Source organism: Rhododendron vialii, chromosome 1a, assembly GCF_030253575.1.
Source record: "Rhododendron vialii isolate Sample 1 chromosome 1a, ASM3025357v1".
NCBI lineage: Eukaryota > Viridiplantae > Streptophyta > Magnoliopsida > Ericales > Ericaceae > Rhododendron > Rhododendron vialii.
In genome coordinates, this window is record NC_080557.1 from 48557423 (window position 1) to 48573185 (window position 15763).

At 38.8% G+C, this 15763-nt stretch overlaps 4 protein-coding genes across 8 annotated transcripts; 3 read left to right on the forward strand and 1 right to left on the reverse strand.

The window, feature by feature from the left end:
* Positions 1–699: 699 nt before the first annotated feature.
* Positions 700–1524, forward strand: LOC131305473 (uncharacterized). The gene has a single exon (XM_058332409.1). The coding sequence runs from the start codon at positions 818–820 to the stop codon at positions 1355–1357; it is 540 nt and encodes a 179-aa protein (XP_058188392.1). The 5' UTR covers positions 700–817; the 3' UTR covers positions 1358–1524.
* A 2217-nt stretch (positions 1525–3741) lies between these two features.
* Positions 3742–5052, forward strand: LOC131305052 (uncharacterized). The gene has a single exon (XM_058332376.1). The coding sequence runs from the start codon at positions 4011–4013 to the stop codon at positions 4908–4910; it is 900 nt and encodes a 299-aa protein (XP_058188359.1). The 5' UTR covers positions 3742–4010; the 3' UTR covers positions 4911–5052.
* Positions 4781–12194, forward strand: LOC131304881 (uncharacterized). 4 transcript variants are annotated; one of them, XM_058332355.1, is made up of 4 exons: positions 4781–4906; positions 9426–9523; positions 9759–9809; positions 11155–12194. In XM_058332355.1, exons 2-4 carry the CDS (start codon positions 9429–9431, stop codon positions 11891–11893), a joined length of 885 nt encoding a protein of 294 aa, XP_058188338.1. In that variant the 5' UTR covers positions 4781–4906; positions 9426–9428; the 3' UTR covers positions 11894–12194. The 4 variants fall into 4 exon arrangements, with proteins under 4 accessions (XP_058188338.1, XP_058188329.1, XP_058188320.1 ...); XM_058332337.1 differs by lacking the exon at positions 4781–4906 and adding an exon at positions 8773–9110; XM_058332363.1 differs by lacking the exons at positions 4781–4906; positions 9759–9809 and adding exons at positions 9085–9110; positions 10254–10349.
* A 207-nt stretch (positions 12195–12401) lies between these two features.
* Positions 12402–15442, reverse strand: LOC131304838 (uncharacterized). 2 transcript variants are annotated; one of them, XM_058332275.1, is made up of 6 exons: positions 15262–15442; positions 15011–15092; positions 14279–14453; positions 13783–14157; positions 13402–13661; positions 12402–12909 (listed from the first exon to the last, which is right to left on the reverse strand). In XM_058332275.1, exons 1-6 carry the CDS (start codon positions 15302–15304, stop codon positions 12678–12680), a joined length of 1167 nt encoding a protein of 388 aa, XP_058188258.1. In that variant the 5' UTR covers positions 15305–15442; the 3' UTR covers positions 12402–12677. The 2 variants fall into 2 exon arrangements, with proteins under 2 accessions (XP_058188258.1, XP_058188266.1); XM_058332283.1 differs by having other exon boundaries at positions 14279–14438; positions 15262–15441.
* Positions 15443–15763: the final 321 nt, after the last annotated feature.

The following is a 15763-nucleotide window of genomic DNA, read 5'->3' on the forward strand; positions in this document are numbered from 1 at the left end:
ACACAAGTGATTAACTTCAAATATACCATAAAAAGAAGAATGTTAAAAATAGCTCATTGAGCTGTCGTTAATGTTTAAAAAATGTTATTGAAATGATTAAATAGTGTGTGAAATTGTAAAATATGTATTGGAGTATGTGTTTTTTTTTCCGTGTTTTTCTTTAATTATTAGAGAAATGCTATGGTACAAACCTCGTACTATATGCACCCTTATAACCAAACCATTGAAGGGTATAACCAAACTATTGAAAAGCGTAACCAAACCATTGAGAGACGTAACCAAACACTTCCTTCAATTATTATGTCTTTCAATGGTTTGGTTACGCTTTTTAATGAATTGGTTACATCCCTCAATGATTTATTTATGACTTTCATTGGTTTGGTTATAAGAGTGAATTTATAAGAGTGAATATGATACGGAGGTGTACCGTAGCATTGCTATTAACAGCTGATTTGGGTTATTGGGAAAGAGAAGGGCCTAGTTTTGAATATTTGCCCGCGTACAGCCGTGTCCGCTCTTGAAAGTCCACCGTCCATCGCTTGCTTCTCCACAAGTTGGACCACAACACACACCAACCTCCTCCTCCTCCTCCTCCTCCTCCTCTCTCTCTCTCTCTCTCTCTCTCTCTCTCTCTTACACACACGCACCGCGTATCATTTCCCACACCCCTGAATATATAGCCAGTGTCTTCTCTTCTCCTCTCACTATCTATCTAAACGCTCAAAAAACTCACTCAAAGCTTATACAATTTCCTACGCTGCCCCAAAACTCTACCGAAAATCAAGCGTTTCTGTGCGAATAATCACTTGAAATTCGAATGATGCCAAAGAAGAAATCAGCTAACAGAGCATGGAACCTCCTTCGCCTAGCCTTGTTATGGGCAAGGAAAGGCGGGGTGTTCAAACATGGACTCATGCTCGACCTCCGTCTCTTCCCCAAATTCCTCAAAAGTGGTTTGATCGGACAATCTTCAACTCAACGCGCCGCAATCTATTACGGAGAGCGGGAGCTTTCGTTCGACGACACCCCAATCATCCACGTCAAGATGCGCCGCCCCTCCTCCCTCCGTTTTCGGCTTCCTCACATCCCCTGCATTAATCCACAAGTTGATTTTGATTTCAATTTCAATTTCGATGACAACAAGGACCTTTTGAGTCGGTACAAGTATGAATATGATGAAGGGAGGAAGAGTTTTTCCAATGGTGATGATGATGAAAATTGTGAGGTTTGTGAAGATGAAGGGATTGATGCGAAGGCAGAGCAGTTCATAGCTAAATTCTACGAGCAAATGAGGATGCAAAGGCAGGTGTCTTATCTGCAGTACAACGAGAATAGTCCCACTAGTTCTAGTTTTTGAAAGAGAAGAAAAGGCACAGCTGCTTCATTCTCTTTTGTGAATTTTTTTTTTTTAAATTTGTTTTGTTAATGAGAGAAACTTATTTACGGCTCCTCCGTAAATAAGATTTTCTCTTTGTTAATATACCGGAGGCATTAATGCAGTTTTGAGGGTTGGGATTCCTTTAACGAGCATGAGGCTTTTCTATTTTATACTCATGAAATTGTTGGAGTTTTGTTCAATTAATATTATTGCTTCAGGCATGCATGACATTGTTGCTAAAAATGTGTAGATTCTTATTGTCATTGTTTCCGGAGGGAAAAAAAACATCACCATATTTTGCTATGAGCTCAGTATTTGAATCTTATGCGCTACATAAATTTAACGGTCCAAAGTTGCCCTGTACTATTATGAATTTTACGGCTGAGATCAAATAGTCCTAGGGTTGTAAATATTTTTATTTTTGGAAAGAATGATCCCTGTAAATATATTTGGAAAAAATTCTCTCTCTCTCTCTCTCTCTCTCTCTCTCTCTCTCTCTCTCTCTCTCTCTCTCTCTCTCTCTCTCTCTCTCTCTCTCTCTCTCTCTCTCTCTCTCTCTCTCTCTCTCTCTCTCTCTCTCTCTCTCTCTCTCTCATCTATACCCTATGCATCGTCGTTAACTAGGAACAGAGCTACTTAACTGTCCAATAGGTTAGGATAATTTAGGTCTGATTGAATTTTGTTTCAATTTTTTGATTCAATTGTGCAGTTACTATTTTTTTTTTTCAACAAGTGTGGTTACCACTGGTTAGCCTTGACTATTGTAGAGTTTATCCTTTTTTTGTGGTGGTTCTTGACTCTTAACATGATTTCCTTTTCACAATTTAATGCAATTTGCCAAGAGTCGGCTTGGCTAAATAATCCCGGTTGGAAGGAGTCATATTAGATTAGTTGAGAGGAAAAACGATTCATTGTTAGTTTAGATTTTGTTTAGTGTTTTGTTGCGGAGTGACTTTAGGCACGGGCTTATCCGCTAGTAATATGATATATATATAGAATAACATAAAAGAAGAAAATATCTATAAAGATAAAAAATAGGACCCAGTTAGGTTTTTTTGTTTTGTTCTCTTCATAAATTCCCATCCATGATCCATGGTGAATTTGTAGATATCAAAACAAAACGATTACCAATGCTCATATTCAGTAGTACTTAATTCAGTAGATAAATGAAGACTATGCCCTCCCCTAAGGGAATTTATTAGATGAATGAACTTCTCTATTAATTTCATGCAATCAATAATTTTTCAAAAACAAGAGATCCGATGTTGCATATATAAGCAAAGCTATTAAATATATGTTGTAGTCTAGTTGACTACATTGATAAAGTAATCTGGCTGTTTGTGCAAACTATTGATGTCTTGGTAAAGAAAATGTCACAAGATTAACCAAATGAGACGGCCTAGATAGCATTAGGTCCCCAAGTTGTATATGAATGGAATCCTACAACGGGAATATATATATTATCCAGCATTCCTAGAATGGAACCTTTGAAATTGGTCGAGTTGCGGCTTGCGCGTAAGCTAATCTGAGCGTATGAGTTATTAAAAAACTTCCACATTAGGATTGAATAATCTCTCCTGCAACGTCAATGGGAAGGTTTTTTCTTTAGTGGGGCAACTCAGTGGAGTATTTGAGAGCTTGATGATCAGTTATGAAATAACGTGCCAACAAGCAACCCACTTTATCGGCCAACCGTAAATCTCATTTTTCTCACTCTTTCTTAATTTACTTTTCGATCCACTTGCTCATGAAATTCATTATAGATCGAAAGATATTAACAATTTAAAAATTGCATTAGAGACCGAACATGACCATCAATTTGGAACTGAGGGAGTAATATTTTTATTTAAGAAGCCATATATATATATATATATATATATATATATATATATATACACACACACACACACACACACAAAGAGGTTAAAATTTAAAATAGATTGGGAATTTGTTTTGATTGAATAATTCTTCTCAAATAGTACTGGTCTTGTTGATCAACCATGAGACTTGTTGTATAGGAAGAGAAAATGATGAGCATTATTGGCTCCATTTTCCTAATGGGGTATGTATGATGAGTAATAAGGACGCAATCATAACAAAGTGTTGGTTTTTTCTAATTGGGGTATGAGAGTAGTTTTTTACTCTCCGCACTGTTTTCAATAAATTTCTCCATCTTTCTTCATTCACTGTTGCTCATTACATCAAAATAAATTTTCAAAACTCAAAATCAAACAAAGTGTTGTCTTTACGCTAGAATAGAATTATACTGTAATACAAAAAGACAAGTGTCTATTGACATATAGAACACATAGGGGCAACTTCTCATTCCCTCCCACTCCAACAACAACAACAGTGCACCTTTCAAAAAACCTTAAACAATGACCAAACCTTTTCTCACCAAACAATGCCCAAAACCTTCCAAATCCACCAGTACCACCTCATCAGCGATGAAATCGACGGCACATGTGCCAATCTGTACTCAAATCCCGGCCGTGACCCCACCTCCGGCTACTTCTTCAGTGCACCCTCCAGTCCAATGCAGTTCTTCGTCTTATCCACTTTCCCTCCTCCTCCATCTTCTAAACCAACTACTACGTAATACTATTGCTTTCTACTCTACTGCTCCTCGACTATGTCTGGATCGATCGACTTTGATTTTTCTTCTAACTTCTCACCAAACGTTTCCATACCTAATGAATCGATGATGTCTGCGGACGAGTTGTTCTTGAACGGTCAGATCCGACCGATGAAGCTTTCGTCTCCCCTGCAGACCTTGGCTCCGTTGTTAGATCTGGACGTTGAAGAGGAGCAAGACAAAGAGAACGGCAACATCATCAAGGATTCCTATTGTGAAAATCGTCAAGATTCGGTTACGAGAGGGAGGGATCTTAGTTCACGCAACATATCTCTTCACAGAAAAACCAGATTGATGTCACGGCTTAGAACAGAGCAGTTCTTTTGGCAAGACGATAATGCATTTGAGTCAAAACAAGCTGATGAGAATAAAAAGGGTGGGACTCCGCCAATAGACACGACGCTGTCCTGTTCGTCTTCGTCTTTGTCTTCAAGGTCTTCGTCTTCTGGAAGCAACTCGAAGAAGTGGATATTTTTGAAGGATCTATTGCACAGAAGCAAAAGCGAAGGTGGAGGTAACAACAAGGACAAGTTCTGGCCTAATATCACGTTTTCGCCTGTGAAAGAGAAGAAACTAGCTTCGTCATCTGTCTCGCCATTCTCATTCTCTTCAAGAGATGACAAGGATAAGAATCGCATGCGCACAGAAATACACAAGGGAAACAAACAGGTTCGGATGAAAAATGGGGTTGCCGCAAAACCTGCCAACGGCATGGCGAAGCGGGCATCGGCTCACGAGTTGCATTACACTGCAAATAGGGCACAGGCGGAGGAGATGAAGAAGAGGACCTATTTGCCGTACAGACAAGGGTTGCTCGGATGTCTAGGGTTCAGCTCCAAGGGTTATGGCGCTGTTAATGGATTCACTAAGACTCTGAATCCTGTCTCCTCGAGGTAAAAAAGATTGAGCTAGATGTTGTAAAATTGTATACTACTAGCCTGTAAGTTTTCATGTTAATTATGCTCTGTAATGTAGAGAATCTAGAGATCACCATCGCTGATTTGTCTCTCCAGAGACGAAGTTATTCGGTTCTGTGATCTATCAGTGTATCACCAAAACCGGTCACAGGTTGAGATGTGGTGTCAATCATGTGAAGGTTGTTGAATTTTCTTGAGGAAAGTCCACTTTGACCCCCTGTGGTATGGGCCATGTGCGGATACACCCCCTATGGTTTAAAAGTGTGCACATAACCTCATGTGGTTTTAAAATTGTGCTGATAGACCCCCTGCCGTCATGTTTTCCGTCCATTTTAACGGAAACAACTTTAAAAGACCGATATACCCTCATCATCTCCCTTTATTCGTTTTCTTTTTTAAATCTAACCACACCATTCCCTATACCAAAAATTGAATCCAAACCGTTGATATTGTAAAGTTTGACGAATACTACATTTATGCCAAAATTCAAGTCAATCAAAAAATGAAAAGTTCATAGTCGAATCAATTTTGTTATGAAATTAAATTTTTCAATTTGAATTTACCACAAATTAGATCACTGGGTTATTAATACCTGATCGAGATGAATTTTTACAGTGATATTCTATTGTTTATTTAATACATTATGAACGACTCAGATTACATTCTAGAGGCGTGTGAGATACATCTCCGTTAATATGGACGGAAAACATGACGGCAAGGGATCTATCCGCACAATTTTAAAACCATAGGAGGATGTGCACACTTTTAAACCATAGGGGGTATATCCGCACATGGGCCATACCACAGGGGGTCAAAGTGGACTTTCCTCAATTTTCTTTTGGCAAATGTATTTTTGTTTGTTGGAAAATGCAATGCTCTATGAGGCCTTTAGATATCCAACGCTGTTGTTGCTTGTGATTAGTTTTGCTCCTTACTAGGCTGAAATTAGGGATGGCATTCGGGGTGTTCGGGGCGGATATGGGGATTTCCGTCCCCGATCCCTGAAACCAATCTGGCTCCCGTATCCGCCCCGATAACCGAACGGAGAGCAGAAAAATGAACCATAACTGAACCATTCGGTTTTCGGGTAATCCCGAACCGAATGGGTAACCGAACAGATCAACAAAGGAGAAACAAAAAAAACCCCATTTCAGCCAAAGTTCACTTACAGATTCAACATAGATGAACACACATACACGGATCAAAAAAAAAACACGCATACACACGCACAGAGAAAGAGAGAAATAAATAAGAGACGATGAGTCGACTGGCCCAGAAAAATGTAACAGTGGACTGCTGAATAGCCTGCAAAAACAGAGTTACGGAGCCGATGAGAGACGAGATCGAGATCGAGAGAGAGTGAGAGAGAGAGAGTGATTCTACCTTTGATCGTACGAGCTATGGAGTTACGCTTCTTCTACCGATCGTACAATCTATGGAGTAATGCTTCTCTACCTACGACCAAATGGAGAGAGAGAAAGAAACCTCAGATCGGGAATCAGACGAACACAGAGAGAGAGAGAGAGAGAGAGAGAGTCAGGCGTGGAGACTGTGGAGGCGAGAGAGGGTAATGGCCGATTCTAATTCTCTGAACCCTAATCAGTAGTCACCCACCGACCCACTATTGAATATATAGAGGGTTATCACACTCCAGGTCCCTATACCTTAACATATGTGAAAATTCGGTCCCTAAATTTTTTGAAAATTTTCACTTCGACCCCTAGTCTCTTTTTATTATATATATATATATATAATGGTTTCGGTTCGGTTCGGTTTGGGGATCTGCTAAACCATACCTGCACCGATATCCGTTCGGTTATCCAAGGCCTCAACCATATCCATACCCACGGGGAATTTTTCGGTTATGGTTCGGGAAAATTTTTCGGTTACGGTTCGGGTACCCATCGGTTCGGCTCACTTTGCCATCCCTAGCTGAAATGTATCTAAATCAAATGGGGTCACAAACTATAATTAATTACCTGGGAAATAATGCCATATGTCCGGAAAAAAAAAAAAAAAAGAGGTAAGGTGATAAGAAATTTTCAAGTATAAAGTGAACAAAGATGTTATTCACACAACAATCTAAACACAACAACTTACACAACCTCACATATATGTGGGGCCCACACATAATAATGTATGTGGAGCCCACATGCATGTGAGAGGTTGTGTAAGTTGTTGTGTTTGAATTGTTGTATGAGTATCATTTTTGTAAAACGAAATATTCAGTGGCCAGGATCCTGACATGATAATGACTGCACATCATTTGGGTGCCATAAAATTACTTGCACATAGTACATGCTTTGTTTCTCTCGTAAATTTCCTAGTCTCGGCGTTGATAGTTTGTCTATGAGCGGATTAGTCAAGGTGCACATAAGATGGTCTGAACACTTCTTATCGCGGAAAAAAAAAAAAAAAAACTTGCTTTGTGTTTGTATCAAGTCTTCTTTCATTTATGCTTTTTTAGTTTTGTTGATGGTTTAAACGATTGAGAGCAGTTCAAAAAAAATTTCTACTATACGATTAGGGGATTTGTTATCTTTTCCTTATTTGGTAGTGGGGTTCCAGGGAGGGGCCTGCCTTTGGGTTTCCCACTTTTCTCTGTTCCTTATTTTGATCATTTTTGCCCTTTCAGAGCTCAAATATTGAGTTGTTTGTTCGAACATAGACGCTGTTAGTCAAATTGTACAGTGGAAAAGGACTTGTTTGTTGGGGTAATATATCTACCACCTAGTGCCTGCCACGATCAATTTTGTTTTGAGCTTGGAAATAGCTGAGACATCACACATGGTTTTCTTGTTGGATCTTTCAAATGTTAATTTAGGAGTATACAACAACCAACCCATTCATTTCTAAAACCCAATCACATATCACAAGATGACGTCATTAATAGCACAAAGTGTTTGCCTGAATCTAAAAAGAGGTTGACCCCACTTCGACAAGGGTATCATCTTTATGTTTTGCAAGAACAACAAAAACCGAAAATGATTCTTTTTTTTTTTTTTAATATGATTAATGTTCTGAACGAGTTCTAAGTAATGACAGATTTTGATTATCAATTGAGTTTGAGAGGGCCTCTCGCTTATATAAGAAGTAAATGGTAAAAGAGTTTTGAGAAGAGCCGAACCATAAAGGACAATCCTAGTTTCTTCATCTCTTTACTTTTCTTTTTCTTTTTTTAAACTTATCTCCGGAAATTGTACTGTAGCTTTGTTTTAATAGGAGTTTTCTCATTTAACCAAAAACTTATCGTGAAAAGTGTTAGGAAAATTATAATCTCTAAACTGTTTTTCTTTGTACCAAAAACTGTAGTGCATAAAAGTTTTATCTATTTAATGGGTGGTAATTTCGAAAAAAAGACAGCCCATAAGAACATGCCGGTCCCGTTCCGAATTCTCAAAATAGTACTTATTTGGGAATAAGGCTCCGTTCCAGAAACCTTCTTAAAAAATAAGCAGCTTATTTCACATTTTCAAACTAAAAAATAATGTAAATGAAAAATAATTTTTTAATTTTTTTTGCATCGTATAAAAGATTTCATCGAGATCTTTCAAATAAGATCCATATTGCATATTTTTAGATTTCAATAAAATTATAATTTTTGAGCTTGAAATTGCCTTCTTAAAAAATAAAGACTTTTTTTCATTTGCGAAATGGGCTCTAAGTATTTATTTTTTTGAATTAAAAATAATGTATTATGAGAAAACGACATGTCTCTCTACTCTCGTGTAACCTGAATAAATACTTATTTTTTAAAAATGAGAATTTTGAATGGGTTAAAAATCAAATGACATGAATGGGTGTTTAACAGACATACACCAGCAGGAATCATCTCCACTGGTAAACTTTACCAAACAAAAGAAACAGAAGAAATTCATTCAGATTCTCTCTCCCTCCCTCCCTATCTGCTCTTTGTTTTTTCTTTCTTGCTTGCAACTTTCTGCCTGCGATGCTAACATCGTACTTTCGGATTACGTAGCTGTCGTTACAAATTCATCTAGATTACACGAATCCCTCTGTTTGAGGTTGGGGCGAAATTCAAGGTTTAGAGAGAGAGAGAGGAATAAGAATGGGTTCGGAGGCGAACTCATCGTCGTCTCCGAGTGGGAAGCGAAGTAGAGATCCAGAAGACGAGGTTTATCTCGACAATCTCCACTCTCACAAGCGCTATCTCAGCGAGGTGGCTCTCTCTCTCTCTTTCTCTCTCCCTCTCCCTCTCCCTAGAAATGATGAATTTACAAGCGATTTGTCTAACTTTAACCTTACTCCCCAAATCTATGCCCTAATCGTCGTGTCAATTTCTGTAACTGAGTTTCTTGATATCCCTGTAAATACAATTTCTTGGTTTATGGTGCTCTTTTATTTGGGTTTGTGATCGTAGTGTTATTGTTGGTCACTTGGATATTCTTCGTTTCCTTCCTTTCTTTCTTTCATGTGTTGAAAATTTCACTATGATTTTTTATATTTTCCCTTTTAAAGTTGGTTCTTTGTGCAGATAATGGCGTCGAGTTTGAATGGATTAACAGTTGGAGACCCCCTTCCTGACAACCTCATGGAATCTCCAGCTAGGTCAGACAACTTAATATATCTCAGGTGAGAATTCTTAAATCAAAGAAAAACTGGGAAGGACATAAGCTTCTTTTTCCGTTTTTTTTAAAAAAAAAAAAAGAAGGAATGACATAAGCTTGTCAGACATGGATTGTCAGTACACTTCTACTTCTGGAGTTCATGCTCATGATACTGACTATCAATTTTATCTTCTTGCAAAGCAAAATTTAGGCTCTGCGGGTCTTGTGCGTTTCTAGCTGTAACAATTAAATACATTTAGGGAGCATATGATGGTGGATTCAACAAAAAATTGTGGCGGCACTCAAAATCAGTATGGTTCTCAATTTGTTATGCTGCTCATTAATTCAAATGGACTATACTCTATGAAGGACCATAACCGCTTTTGGTGACGCTTCTTAGTTTTTATTATTCACAGGAATTACATTTGTTTCTTCATACTAACAGGAAGTACGTAAATTCTAGCAAAGGACCTTTTATGCCATAGACCAATCAACCACTTTTTCCTTCAAAGACAATCTATTTACTACATTTTTTTGAACACCAATCTCTGTTCTACTTGCTTGAGCCACTAGCGTGGCATTTAGGAGTTTCATGCCTTTAGAATGGAAGCAGACCTCAACGGCTCTGTTGTATGTGCTTTGATCTTCTGAGGTTTTAGATCGGTACTATTTATGTGGTTGCACCTGGTGGCGCTCACCCCGTGTCCTGCCTTGATTATGCTATCAGATGCGGTGTTGATAGTGATTTGTAACAGTGAAAGGATGATAAACTTGTGGACATGGAGATGGGATATCCTTGACTTGCAACTCTGACTTGTGGACATGGAAAGGATGCCAACGTTTTGGTATGGGTAGGTTACGCTTATGGTGAAGAGTACAAGATACAAGATACCTTGTCGCCATGTTAAAATCTTGCTTCGGATTACTATTACATTCCACGGGAAAATCATTTGACATACAGACATACTTATATCCTTAGTGAACCAAATTGTGCAAATGCATTTGTACGAACTCAACCAACAGGAGTAAAATGATAGATGTGTCAATTCGCATGTAAATAGGCCAAAGGCTGGTTGAGTTGAGTAATGGAGCTTTGGTGGCATTCGATTCGCGCGTGTTTGAATGCTGCACTTGCTTTTGTTCAAAATTTTTGTCACTTGGGTCTCAGTTTTGCCAAGTCTGTTGGTATCATTGGAGTTACAAAAGCACTTGAGCTAGCTACTAAGATCATGCATTTTTCGTTTGACCACATGTATTAGCTTCCTTGAATATCTCGGTTTATTGCATTGCTCTACCAAGGTATATCATCTTCCTTGGATTTCCATATCCAACAACTTATTCTGTTGATCCGTTAAGGTTTTTAGGAAAGGACTGCCTATTAGAGGGTTTCTTATTTGGTAATCCCAATACTTGAATTATGGTATGCCTCCTGAATTCCTTTATTTGGGAAATGCGACCTAAGCTGCTCAGTGGCAACCCGAGGGATGCTATATGCCAAATTTCCATTCCCAAGAAATTGTCGAATGAATGCATCTTCTGTTACTATGGGGTGTTGTAACTAAAACACGTCTTCGAACTTAAAACTTACTTCTTTTGTGTATTTCTTTCTTTCAAAATACTTGATCTTCGTGTTTTTAATCTCCTTTCTGGTTTCAGGGATGACATGTCCATACAGTACTCTCCAATGTCAGATGACTCGGATGACTCTCGATATTGTGATACTACTCCAATAAACACTTGCTCATCCCAACCCGAAAGCCTACAAACTAGTCCAGTTTCTCCTTACAGATATCAAAGACCACTGAGTGGATTCTCTTATGCTCCGCCAACCACCACTTCAAACCCTTCCCACAGCGGCAGCATCCCCAGTGCCACCTCCTCACAACCTCGTCAACGAAACACAGATTCCGAGGGCCGTTTTCCTTCTTCACCCAGTGATATATGCCACTCTGCAGACTTGAGGAGGGCTGCGCTCTTGCGGTCCGTGCAGATGAGAACTCAACCTGTGGGCCCTTCCCCTTTTGAATTGCCCTTCAGTTCAGGACAAGAGTCCGTACATAATATAGAAGAAACGGAGGAGCGGCCATGCTCCTTCATGAAGTCCTTGGTTGACCACAGGGACTATCCAATTGAAGAATGCTCTTCCTTTAGTATACCCGAGCCTGAATACAGCATGGAAAAGTCTTGCACGGTGGTCAACATGAAAGTGGATGAGCCCACGCATTATGTAGAAAGTGAGGTGCGGCCATGCTCCTTCATGAAGTCGTTAGGTGATGAGAGGGACTATCAGATTCAAGTACGTACTTCATTTATTATGTCGGAGCCTGAATACAAGGGGGAAACATCTTCCGTGATGAAGATGAAAGGGGATGAGCCTGCTGATAAAATACTTTGAACAATTGATTCCCCAAACTTGGGCTAGTCTTGGAAATCATCGACACATTCAGCCACAAGAAGAAGTCATTTTCCTTGGTTATAGAACATCGTCTGTTTGTAGGTTAACCACACAGTTTTGTGCATGACACTTTGCCATATTCCAGGATCAGAGCTGGTTTATTATGGCATATCATTTCTCTTTCTCAAAAGGTTGATTCTGGTAGATAGAGTAGCAATTTTTAAGGACAGCTTCTTTCTGTGCAAGTGTGCATTACCAAAAGTGTAGTGCTTTTAATTGAAATTTACCAGAGTTCACTTGAGTGAGAGAAAGTAGTAGATTTTATTGTTAGTCTAAAGAAACTAATTCCCGGGTGTAGATGCTATTAAAGTGGAGACTGATCTAACGCGTTATCCTCTTATGGCAATGAGAAAACTTAATGACCACAGGAGCAAACAGTCCCTCTCAAATTCGGGGACACACACAAAGATGCCAATGCAGTGACACTGTCAAAAAAGACGCCTGTAAATTTACCAGGAAGGTCAAAAAATGATCGCACTTCACCTTTGTCCATAAGCAGAAGTAATAATAATTTAATTCATTCTCCAAACTGGACATCCTCGGGTTCCCTCTAAGTCTCTTCCCGGGCTCCATTACAAGTAAAATCCATGTTGGCATGACCAAAATACGCCATGGTACGAATTTGTTTTCACCACCTCATATGCAACTATGGGAAAGCGTACTACTTTACACTGTTCTATAGACACGTGTTAGACCATATTAGATAGCCCACTTGACAGGACAATCAGCAAGATGGATTACTGATTCCAGGGGTCTCCTCAAGGTGCACAATGGATGAATGCAGGTATTCTAAATCTTCCGCTTCAATCTTCTTCATGCAGACTTGCCTTTTCAGTTTGGCTAGATGACTACTGATCTGCAACCCCAACTCGCATTTAGCATCCTCGTTGTTTGTTGAATCTCTTGCCAACAAATGAGCTGACCATCTGTGACCATCCGTGATGGTATCATTCAACCTACAAATAGGTATACAAAAAACAAGCCAAAATTACAAGAAATGTCAAAGCATGCCTACAATGCCTAAGGATAAGGCTCTGTTTGGAAAAGTTTTTATTTTCAGTTTTTTGTTTTTGTTTCCGATATTTTTTTAAGCAGGCACCATAAACATGTTTGTGTTACTGTTTTGTTTACAAAATACATAATCAATTCCTTTAGTTTACGGAAAATCTAGAAACACAAAAATTGCATTTTCATTTATTTTGAAAACACTTTCGGCAACCCAAAAAACAAATAAACAAAAACTATTATGGTCACCAAACTTGTTTTTTGTTTTTGTTTTTTAATAAATAAACAAAAACTCATTTCTTGTTTTTCATAAACGAAAAATAAAAAACTGATAACTTTACCAAACAGAACCTAAAGAATTTGGCTTAACAATGCAATGTATATTGACGTCTGTTTTCTAAGCACATGCCACCAAGAAGACCTATTTGTTAAGTGATTCTTACTTTTTAAGTATACTTTGTGATTCCAAGACGTTCTTCACATTATATATGGCATCTACTGTGTCTTCTTTTGTCCTAGCCAACCCCTCCAGAGAACCAAATGACATGCATGCTGAGTGTACTGCAGCATCAGCAGTTTCAAAACTGATGTTCTTGATTTTTATAGCAATAGTCTCTGAGACATCCAGCGGACGAATGGGAAGGAGAAATCCGTTCACTGTTATCCCACCAACTGAAACTGCTCTCCTCCTTGAATCTCCACTCTTTTATACAGTCATACAATACAGAGATTAAACATCTATACATATTTTATATCTCCACACTGACACAAAAACACACATACCCGAATATATAGGAAGGCCTCCAAGATGTATCAGTATTTACCTCATAGTTGACAACGCAGTAGTGAAGTCCATTACGTCCAGTCTTCATGAAAGTACTGGAGATCTCTCCAAATACTGAAATTGCTTCTATCAGCTGAGAAAGACCTATTGCTGATGGAATATCTTCAATAGTAACAGAGGTTGACTTTGCTGCATGGGAAGCCTTCAGCTCACTGAGCTTCCCGCTCTCAGAACCGAGCTCTAAATTGGGATCCACGACAAAGTTATAACCTTTTCTTGAGTTCCTGGATTTCATGTCAACTGTATATTTAGAACTGTCAACCTGGCTATGGATAACGTCCTTCGCCCTGGAGCTACTTTCAACAGGCAAAGGCCTCCCAGAAAATTGTTTTTTCGCAGGATCAATTCTCCGCATCTGACAATAATAACCTGAATCATATCAGAACTCGCTCCACGTCTTCCATATAGCTATAGATTACCCACATTAATATGACAGGAAAAGCAAAAAAAAAACAGAGCATAGATTGTCACTGTACCCCATACGGCTCAGGCTTTTGAGTCACCAGTTTCAGCATTTTACCAGCACCCTGCACCACAGGCGAGCCTAGTTCTGAGAAGTCGTCCTCATCACTAGCGGAACTGTGTAAGGATTGCTTTCGGCTGTTGATTCCTTGTACTTGGAGGCTGACCAATGTCCTAATGAGAGGAAAACTACGTTCAAATAATGCATTTGTTAAGAATTTAAATCCGTCATGGCTTCCAAGCTCCATCAGAAAACCTTTAATTCCCCCCAACTTGTCTATGAAACACCAAATCCACCAAGTACCAAGACACAAAATACCCAGACAATAATCTACAAACATAAACTTGGCAATATCAGAATAACTTAACAGTAGAAAGAATATGGAGTCAGTTGACTCAGTAAAGTAATGAATGAATGTGAATACGTGATTATAACAAAAAGAACTGCTCGTCGGATTGCAAATTCTGACTAACAAAATAGCAATATCAGTATACTTCCGAAGCTATTCAGGAAGAAGGAACTCCTTAGCAAAATCAATACAACGAAATTCGTTCACTTTGACGAGCTCCTTTGTAATGGACGACTAATACCCTTTCACTACAACTCTAAGTTTTCCAATGTGAGCAACATATCAATCTTCAATAGACTATATAAGAGTTTACACTTGTAAACGACACAGAACCAGTATTGAAAAGAGGATTAAAGAACGACAACGTGTGGCGGAGGAACACGGAGGAGACTTCACCTGTTAGAGTGGCCATCACCGTTGAAAAAAGAGAGGCTTGGTTTGGCTGAAGGGGCTTCGGAAATGTATCTTCGATGCGGACCTTTGCCATAAAAGAATTACCACGGTTCAAAAATCATATTGCCAAAAGGGATAAACACACCAAAGATATGACCAAAAGGGATAAACACACCAAAGAAATGATGATCATGATCATGATGAGACTAGAGAGTTTTGGAGGGTTTCGAATTGCAGAGCGAATTAATAATTACCTTTGAATAGCGGAGATAGTGCTGCTCCGATTCTGGACTTCATCTCCGTCGCTCCGAAGCTTTACAGCGCTGCAGGAATCGGTCAGAAACCTCCTTAGGTTTTAAGGAACGACCCGAACCCGATATCCTAACAGATCACTCGGTTCACAACTTATAAAATGACTCGTTTGCCCCTAGTCAACTACAATCTTTCGGAGTAACGAGTGGAGCGAGATAGATAAAAAAAATTTATTGGAGACCGTACACCAGAGTTTTGAGATCAATAACAAACAAGCTAACTTCTCTCAAGTTTGGCGTTTGAAATAAAAATGGTGCCAATTGAAATTAAAAAAAAAAAGTTTAGTAGTTTGTAATTTATTGTTTCACTTAGCCTCATTGTTGGTGGCGGAGCCAGGATTTATAACTGAGGGTAGCACCTAAAAACACCTAAAAATATGAACATGCTTACCATTTAAAATAGTACAGTATTCTAAACTAACCATTCATAATACCAAAAGATTTA